Source organism: Hyalella azteca, unplaced genomic scaffold, assembly GCF_000764305.2.
Source record: "Hyalella azteca isolate HAZT.00-mixed unplaced genomic scaffold, Hazt_2.0.2 contig7556, whole genome shotgun sequence".
Lineage (NCBI taxonomy): Eukaryota > Metazoa > Arthropoda > Malacostraca > Amphipoda > Hyalellidae > Hyalella > Hyalella azteca.
The window spans coordinates 47,015-56,830 of NW_025937679.1; the positions used below are offsets into that span (position 1 = coordinate 47,015).

The 9,816-nt window shown below is 37.2% G+C and overlaps 1 protein-coding gene across 2 annotated transcripts; it reads right to left on the reverse strand.

Moving 5' to 3' along the window:
* Nucleotides 1–6,614: 6,614 nt before the first annotated feature.
* Nucleotides 6,615–8,609, reverse strand: LOC108682342 (putative nuclease HARBI1). 2 transcript variants are annotated; one of them, XM_018171489.2, is made up of 3 exons: nucleotides 7,929–8,609; nucleotides 7,640–7,738; nucleotides 6,615–7,418 (listed from the first exon to the last, which is right to left on the reverse strand). In XM_018171489.2, exons 1-3 carry the CDS (start codon nucleotides 8,590–8,592, stop codon nucleotides 7,207–7,209), a joined length of 975 nt encoding a protein of 324 aa, XP_018026978.1. In that variant the 5' UTR covers nucleotides 8,593–8,609; the 3' UTR covers nucleotides 6,615–7,206. The 2 variants fall into 2 exon arrangements, with proteins under 2 accessions (XP_018026978.1, XP_018026977.1); XM_018171488.2 differs by having other exon boundaries at nucleotides 7,640–7,801.
* Between the last annotated feature and the right edge of the window lie 1,207 nt (nucleotides 8,610–9,816).

A 9,816-nucleotide genomic window follows, 5' to 3' on the forward strand; every position in this document is an offset into this window, starting at 1 on the left:
ACCCACTGATGTTGTTGGCTTATTTATCAAAATCTAGGCATGCCTTTTAGGTGTTTGAAGTAGGTAGGGAGGCTGTACCAGCATTCATTTACCTTTTATGCTTTGCTTCAAATGAGCATTTAGTCTTAAGTCCATTTACTAATACTTGTCTCCTTTAAAACTCCTCAAATCCTATATGGAGCTACCTGAGAACTGTTCTCTCTTAAGAGAGAACTGACTAGCTTCCCGTATCAAGAAGCTAAAAACTTAACCAACAAGCTCTCAGGCCCAACGGTCATCCCATCAGGCAGACCTGTGGCTTTATGTCCACCCAGCGTGGACCCCCCCGCAAAGAAGAAATAAGAAGAGCGAGGCTGTTGGCGGGTGCGCAGCCGTAGACCAGCAAATTAACGCTCAAAGCAGCCCTAGAGCCAACATCAACTATCTAAATGCTATAGATATTGTCATCCTGGCACCTAAGCAGCCGTAGTCAATTGACCTATCTCACCACACGAACTTTAAACCAACACTGCTTCAGCACACAAGCTGCTACTCCACATAGTTAACGGTCAATACGTTGTTCTCCAATGTTTTATAACCCATATCATCACTTCTTACACATGCTGTTATCCTAAGTGTCCGCTGACCACACTGCATTGTCGCAAATGTGAACTGTACCAAACAGTAATGCGTCATCACCTTACTTAATCCGCAAGACGTTAACCCCCGCGTCACTGTTTCCCTGCCTTACTATCCCCCAGCATCATCTTCCCCCCACACTTACACCGACTCTCCATCATTATCGCATGACTAACTGGAGGCTTTTCTCGCAGACCTTTGATGCTTATCCGAATTAGGTTAGGTTAAGTTAGGTTAGGTTAGTTTACAACTCCTATAGATACTCTTTTCATAGCGTAATGCAGTCAAGTGAGCAGAAACTAAGAAAAGGCGGGGAGACGGGGTATGCGTGGAGGTAGAGTTATGCCGGGGGGGAACAGCTGCGACGAATGGACGGGCTGGAGTGCTAGCTGTGTATCAACAGCGGTATGGCGTAGGGAGTTGCTTACCGAAAATCGTGATTAGGTTAGATGGCATGGGATAGAGCTGTTGGACGGTTTTTAATACGGCGTAGAGCGATTGTATTGGTAGCTTACTTCTCATTAGCTCGCTGGTTAATTTCCATGAAGGGGATTTGTACTATTGGCTTTTAACATATAATCCCTTAGTCTACTCTGCCCTTTAGCAGGCTTACGCACGGAAATGAGGATGAAAGATATGCTGGTCTTGGGCAATGCTGGCCTCTGGCATGCATCCCCGCGAGTGAAGCTGGTCGTTATCGACGCTCGTGTACTCAGCGTTGTCAGATGGTATATTTCTATACCAGATTTCACAAATCTGGTATTTTCAGAAGGTGTCTGGTATGAATATTTTAGGTCTGGTATTCAGGTATATTTGCCTAAATCTGGTATTTTTCTGGCTTATTGCAAATTTACTGCATTAGGTTCCACCTCGGAAGTTTGAACTTCCTCCAGCGTAGGCGTGGATTATATAGATTACCTTCAGAGCGACGCGAGCACGCGACTAGAGGTTTCCTGCCATTTTTGGACCCGCAAGTTAACCGCTTGATGAAATAACCCCAATCTAATTGTTAACATTTAGCAAAAGTGCTTAGAGCAATATAAGCACGAGAGTGATGATCCTTGATTGATTACTGATCAGTGATGAAATGACCAAGGACGAGTGTGGTTGTCGAATCGATCTCTGCGACGCAAGCTCCACCATTTTTGTTTGGTGGTTTTGAATTCTAGTGTGCCACTTGTAAGTTCTTGGAGTGCCACATGAATGCTGGACTCAATCGACAATTCTACGGACTCGCCTGCGTACTCGCGCATCTGGGCCACTCATAATTCCTTAAATACTCAACGGATCTGTATGAATCTTGGAATGTATTTCAAAATTCATACAGATCCGTTAAGTATTGAAGAAATTATGAGTGGCCCAGTTGCTTAAAAAACATTTATTGGTTTTAATTAAAAAATAATTCGTGTAAAAATCTGTAATAATTCCTGCGGCAGCGTATCGATAATTAATACTCATATTCCAAAATTCATACAGATCCGTTAAGTATTTAAGGAATTATGAGTGGCCCAGTTGCGCGAGTCCGGTGGCGAGTCCGTAGAATTGTCGATCGAGTGAATTCTGGGGTGCCATTCAAGATTTCACTAATCTTGAAAATCATCCATTCATGGAACTGGCTGCCTACTGCATCACTTTTTCTACTTTGGCCTGTCTCCAATGCATTCCTGGAGCGAGAATGTTTTCACAAGTCACCTAGCTATGTGAAAAAAGCAACGAAATAAAATTTCACTAAGGTACTGGAGTCCCTTATTCGGACCAAAAGCTATCTGCTCAGCCGCAACAAGTGATCACACCCGAAATGTTAGATAAAGGCAAAATGCAGGCATGTACGAAAATAAGCGAAAAGAAGATGACCCGTTTCCGTGGCTTGCTCATGTTGAGGGAAGGTGGAGAAGTGCAACACTGTTAACGTGTTCAATTTGGCTAATTATCGTCAAGCTATATTTCGGCGAAGTACATCAGATCTAGCCGAAGTACATAAGATAATTTTTTTCTTTTTATAACCAACATGTCTGACGAATAATTTCATTAAATTTGGAGGTAATAGTCTGTTTTTGAACAATAGAATTTCTGGTATATTTTTGGTATTTTGAGCTAGGCAATCTGGTATTCTCGCCGAGAAAAAAAAACTGGCAACACTGGTTTGAACTTTGAACGGTTGCTCGCTAGCCGCCTTTGGAGAAGGTAGTCGACGCTTCGGCTGCAACTCAACGATCAGGGGCCGGATTATCAAAACATGCTAAGTATACGTAGCCGCTAACGTTTAGCGTAAGTACAGCTAAGTAGACGTGACTCTACTGAGTGTTATTATCGAAACATTTGCGCGGAAAGATAGGTACAAAAAATTGAGCGTACCGTTAAGTCTGCTCGGAGGTGTCGTAAGTGGAGTTCCGCACAGTTACTAGATGTCCCTTCCTGCTGCTGCATCAATGTCGGAGTAGCCGTTCGTGCTTGATTTAGTTTGCAAACTCTATAAAGAACGAAGTGGGTTAATTTCTCTTACTTTTGTGTTTTCGTTGTGTCTCCAGGAGCTCTGAGTCTTGTTTCAATTATGGAGCACGAGCAGAAAAAAAGACGACCAAATTTTACTGAAGAAGAAGTCCTAGTGCTAATAACTGAAGTCTTGAACAGGCAGAACATATTACTTTATAAATTTGATGAAAATGTGACTGCAAAAGTAAAATTATTACAGTGGCAAGCGGTTACGGATAATGTTAATTCTGTAGCCTTAGTGAAAAGAAATGTGACCGAAGTCCGAAAAAAGTTCTTTGACCTTAGAACAAACTTGAAGAAAAAAGTTGCAGCTGACAACAAATACAGTGAAACTACTGGTAAGTCCATTTCATTTGTGCTTCAATGAGTTAATGCTCATTTCCATTGACAAATTTTTTGTTTACCTTGCTTTACTTACATACTTTATTTTTCTAATATCTACTAACCCAGTGAGTAACAATTTCAATTCTAGGCTATACAGTATACGCCACTTTGTAGCTCATCGGTAGTCATACTCATAAGTTAATTATCAAAGTGAGACAATTAGTTTATTATTATTTGAGATATTGCAACTTTGAAATACAATATTTCATATGATTTTATATTTTTATTATGCCACATAATCTTCAATAATGCTCAACAGCTCAAGGCTGTTTTTATTCTTCAAGTATTCATTAAGGTAATTAGGTAAAATGGAACTTAAGGAAGGCAATTCAGATGGAAAGCTCTGCCTGTGTGTTCAGATGGAATTTGAAAGCTCTTTTAAGTCACTCCATAAAAACATAAATTCATATCAGATAGGTAATCAGTTACACCCAGTTTCTCCAAAACCAATATTGCCTGGCTTTGTCTCTGAAAATACTATGGATAGGTATAAGATCATAATATCCATGATTTTTCTACCATATTTGTCCCATGTATATGACATATTATAGATCAAACAAAGAATCCTGCAGAAGTGCAGATGCCACCTCAGAAATTCGGAATGAGTGAAAATTGCTCAAGCTCATTAACAATTTACCTGCGCTCATGGGCATGGCTATTGCCTAATTTTCTGCCTTTAGGTTGATAAGAGATACTAATTTTCACTTATGAATAAAGAAAAAATGTATAAAATTAAGACTAATTTCTTTAGAAAATTTTCATACTGTTTTTTTAATTATTTTCTATCTATTAATTGTGTTTTAACAAAAAATATACAATGTTACAGATAATTTATTCATTAAAATATTTTACCGGCACCATTTTAATGAATCTTTCATTAGAGTTACACATTTGTAAATATATGAAATGTTGAATTGATTTTTCTTAAGTGTTCATGCTTCTTCTTATTTTATTGTCCCAGGTGGAGGGCCTGCAATAACTGTCAAGTATTCTGTTGCTGAAGAGGCCATGCTACCTTTGCTCTCAAAAACAGCTGTGTTTGGTGTGCGGTTTCCTGAAAGTGAATGCAACGTTTCCAATCCTGGTTAGTATTGAATTTCAGTGTAAACTTCTTGACCAAATTCTTTTCACATTATTACCTCTCCCACCTTGTAAATCAAAATTGATGACATAAGTAATTTTTTATCCAGTATGAACATATTTCATTTCTGATTTGATATGTAAAGAAATATTTATTGTTAATTTATAATAATTAGTATATGAATTGAAAATTTTTTATCCAAGACCTCTATGTTATAAATAATTAAATATAGTGATTAGTCTGTGTGACAAATATACTGTGTATAAAAATAACAATTATGAGTTCATTGAGTATCATTTGGATTTAAAACTAGAAAAAAAATTCTTACAAGAATTGTACCATGGGAAAAAGTACTCTGATAATATTGAATTGAATTCCCCAAAAGATTTAAACATGTTTTCTGTTCCAGTTGTACAAGATAGACAGCCCGAGGAAGCGCAAGAACTTTGTCTTGAAATCATGGACTTGGAAAACACTGCATGTGTTCCTCCTGGAACAGTGACAACTCCTGAATACGTCAGACATCTTCATGCTGATTCAGAGCCCTCAGGCATTCATGCCACCACCCCTTACAGAGTCATCAATCCCATACCTAGTACGTCTTCTGGAATCTCCATGCATAAGCAAACATTTATGCCACCAGGGCCCCAAATGCTTCAGACAGCTGCATCTGCCAAGCTTGCCAAGACCATGACGCAAGCTAATGCAAGCACATGGAAGCTAAGACCTGCAAGCGGAAGACATTCTGCTTGTACAGTAATTAGACCATACACTCCTACAGAGACCAGACCTTGCACTCCTACTGAGGATTATTTGTGCACACCTACAGAGCCTGTTACCTACACTCCATCTGAGAGTGAGAATTGTAACCCTACATAGCACAAATCAACTACCACTGCAAGTGTGACCACAAATGCATCTCATGAACAATATACTCGGAAAAGGAAACGTAAAGGTGATGCTCCTAATCACAGTACCTATGGCAAATTATATGCTAACTGTTCAAAGGGACATTTTAACCTCTATCAATGCCTTAGTGGCTAATACCGAACGTATAGCCTCCAATTCTGAAAATATAGCAACATCCCTTTCAAGAATAGCAGTAAACACAATGATGATGACTAATTTTTATGCAGCTTCAGGTAACCTTTAAAACATATCAATTGGCATAGATCAATATATATTTTTGAATTAATTAATATGAAAAGGCGTTTTTTCTAACTCCATTCTTGTAATAAATGAAATCCGTGTCAAAACTGATTGTTAGTTGAGCACTTCTATTAAAATAATAGCTTACATTAAGATCAACCTTTCTTGAAACTTATGGTGTCAATAATTTTTGCAATAACAATATTTACTGCCTTTGCTTTTGGCTAACAATCCAATTACAGGTTAGTTACTCTTATAATATTTGAAAATGTATTTGTCAATGTCTTAAGAGGATGGTATTTATTTAGTCTTAATTACAATTTATTTCAACCTTCTTAGCCAATTTTTCATACTAATTATGTAATTTCCACCTTTTTGCTGCTCTCTGACCACCTTAACTGAATTTTCAAACTAGCTATATCATGTTAATTTTTCACTTTGTACTATTATTACATATATCATGTGCCAAAAGAGGGACTGAGTTATTTTATTCTTAATTGCCTATTTTCTTACTGTTTTCTGCTAATGGAAAACTTCCACTGCCTTGTTGCTGTTGGTAGAGTATGCTATCTTCTAAGTTCGTTCTAGTATAAATTGTGACGTTATGTGCCAAAGAGGAACTTTGATTTTCTTTGCTAGTCTATTTCTATAATATTTCATACAAAGTGAAGACACTTATTGCATTGTTGCTGTTAGGGGTATGCTATCTGTTGAGTTTGTTCTATTAATTGTGTTATTATGTGCTTGAAAGGCACTAATAACTTATGTCTAAAAATTTTTGTCCATAGACATAATTGTCATTTTTGTCATGCCCTTTCTTCAAATTAAAAGAGTTTTACATGGGTCATTTGGACCATATTCAATCAATTAAACATTTCTAATCTGAGCCTTTAATTATAAAAACTATTGAACATTAATATTACCGCGTATTACTATATCTTTCCAATGTTTACACCATATTTGCGAATTATTTAATGCCTTTTTTTCTACATGTAAAAGGAGCAACTGCAATTGATATGCAAAACATTTTCTTTATTTTCTAGAAAGCATTACATACGATTCAATGATTTTGAAAAATTCAGATACAAACGGTTCATCAGCAGTACAGCAGCTGATTCGTCCTGCAAATGTGCTGATAAAGGATTTTAATAAAATATTGACACAATTTTCTTTGCAAATTACCTTACCAGACAAGTGATATGATTGTTGTAATAACCTATTGGAATGTATGCAGCAGAAATAAGTTTTCTCTATAATATTTGTAATAACTTCATGCTATAAACATTTTCCAATCTTAATTACAAATTATATGCCTCAAGTGCCAAAATCTTAATATAAACAGAATTTTTATACCTGCATTAGTGACAGGAGAACAAATGAGCTTCATTGTATAGATTATTATCAAATGCAATTATTAGACTCATTCAAATGAAAAAGGTTAATTCTAGTAGTTTGCACATCATGAACTGTGGATGCATGCTTCAAAAGAAATTATGAACAAGCAAGTCGCGAACTTGTCTGCCAAGAACTCTTTGTGCCCCATCATGACCTCGTTCTTCAGGCTCCATGTAGACTTCGTCCTCTTCATAATCATCAGGATTTGGTATGTTCATAAGAATGCAGCGGTTGTGAAGCAACAAGCAGGCTGCAATAATCTTGGCACATTTGGAAGGCTTGTATTGGAGGTTTCCACCTGAGGGGATAGGAAGCACATTATTGTATGTTTGATGCTGGTAGTATATATATATATATGTACTAGTAAAAATACATTTTTATTTACATGGGCATCTTTCAAAATAATGCTTACAATAACCCCATGCATATTTCTGCAATTGCATAATATAAAAGATCAGAAAGTTTTAAAATTTTCAAATAAAAAATTGAAATTTTCATCAATAATGTTATGATTCCCACCTGATTTATGTAGGCATCGGAACCTCGACTTCAGGACTCCAAAAACTTGTTCGATTATTACTCTAGTTCTTGTGTGGCGTCTGTTGTACTCTTGCTCAGCTGGCAATGCAGGGTTGGCAAATGGTGTCATTAGGAATGGCTCAAGGGGATAACCACTATCTCCTGGAAGTAATAATATAAATCACATTATAGTATGCAAAAAAAAATAGTTTTTAGAATGATTTAAGAATAAATAATTGTTTAAGATATTATTAAATTGAAGTTGGAAATGATAAAAAATTGAACTTACCCAAAAGCAGGCCATCGCCAAATTCTCCACGTTGAAATCTGGCACGTAGCTCACAGTTGCTCCAGATGTACGAATCGTGAGTGCTGCCAGGGTTGCTGACATTAAAGTTGATAATTCTCTTATTAGCATCGCAAACAACTTGTATGTTCATTGAATGAAATTTCTTTCTGTTGACAAATATGGCTTCATCGTCCACAGGTGCTTTGATTGGTATACGGGAACCATCAATGGCTCCGATGACTCTTGGAAAACCACCTAAGGCATGGAAATCCCTCATGGTTTGCTGCCGTTCAATCACACCTGCAGGCATCTTGACTTCATTTAAAGATTTTTCTGCCAGAGCATTTGTCACAGACGTGATTATGTTGCTAACACTTGGTTGAGATAGTCCACTGATGTCACCAACAACATTTTGAAAAGATCCACTTGCCAGAAAGCGAAGGGTAGCCATTATTTGTGTGCAGACCGTTATAGCATGGGATCTCAATGTTTGTCTCTGCAGCAGTGGCTCTAATTCATGAATAATATTAATAATTTCATGACGTGGAAACCTGTATTTGCTAATGAGTTCCTGATCACAAACATGCAACAAATCTAGTTGATCCCTGAACACCCTCTCTCTTCTTAATGCTTGCTGATACTCATGTGCAAACAACAATTCCATGCTTATGATTCAAAATCTGCAAACAAAAAACCAATTCATCAAATAGTTGTTAGCAACTATTGCAAGAACTTGCAAACCTGTGGCTGTGAAAAAACAATAATGAGCAGCAAATGATTGAAATGAAGACTAGCCAGTCCTCATGAGCCATGACATGAACCTATCAAATCAGAATAATTCATAATTGCCTTCTATGGAGTAAAGGAGAAGAAAAAGAAAAATGCATGGCTGATAAAGGCAAAAAATTACATTTCTCTGATTCAAAATTAGGAGACTTTTTACAAATAAAAATTGAGACTGCAAAAGACAGAATTTCAGAAAGAAATCGTAGTAGTATGTAGCAAAAATAAAGGTTGGCTGCTCAAGCTCCATATAATTTTGAATCAAAAAGGCATAAGGATTTGTTTTGGAGTGATCTTGAAACTCTATGATATGACTAACCACATTTTCTTGTAATTTATAACGTGAATTCGTGAAAGGAAAACAAATCACAGCTCCTGCCCCCTGGCATAATCACAAATTTTCACAATTAACATTTGTTTCCCAATGGCACCGCTTGACACGATCACATATTTATATTATACGTCGAATTATTGACAACTTTATCGCAATTCACCGTGTGGCGTGTTGCAAGTAAATTAATAGTGTCACACTGGGGCCAAGTCCCTGCCAACAAAGTGCAATACCGACTTCCACTTCACATATCGAAGGCTTCCGAGGTTCACAGAATGTAAACAAATCCAAAGCCTCTGATTGGTCAGTTAGTTGGATGGTTTCGATAATACCTTTTCAGATGAGTTTGGCGTAAGACAGTTTTGTTAATGCCAAATTTTGACTGACTTACGTAATACGTAACTTTTTGAACGTAAGTACGAAAAGTTACGTGAACTTAGCGAAGTTTCGTTAATCTCTGCCCAGGTGAATATATGTAGCGCTGGTCGTCGGTTGTTAATGATCTCGTAAAACTAATACAATTCGTAGTCTTCAGGATTAAAATACAGCCTCACTGGTACGCTTCACCTTGTAGTGCTAGAGTGCAAGACGCCGGTCGAGTACTGTCTTGGATTGACATCTGGACTGACGAGTGACGACTTATTCAATAGCAATGACAGCGACACCATTACTGCAACATTTTTAGTCACTTCATCACAGTGTTAGAGTGAAGTGACTTGACTTGCAAGTTATTCTGCATTTAGTTAATTGGAAGGAGTCATTAGTTACATTATC

What these genes read in the sequence shown, in the direction of transcription:
- LOC108682342 (XM_018171488.2), bottom strand. Translation starts at nt 8,592, where the DNA reads ATGGAATTGTTGTTTGCACATGAGTATCAGCAAGCATTAAGAAGAGAG. An exon ending in TGGCGATGGCCTGCTTTTGG is followed by an intron (nt 7,802 to 7,928) that starts GTAAGTTCAATT and finishes TATTACTTCCAG; the next exon opens with GAGATAGTGGTTATCCCCTT. An exon ending in CCGATGCCTACATAAATCAG is followed by an intron (nt 7,419 to 7,639) that starts GTGGGAATCATA and finishes CTATCCCCTCAG; the next exon opens with GTGGAAACCTCCAATACAAG.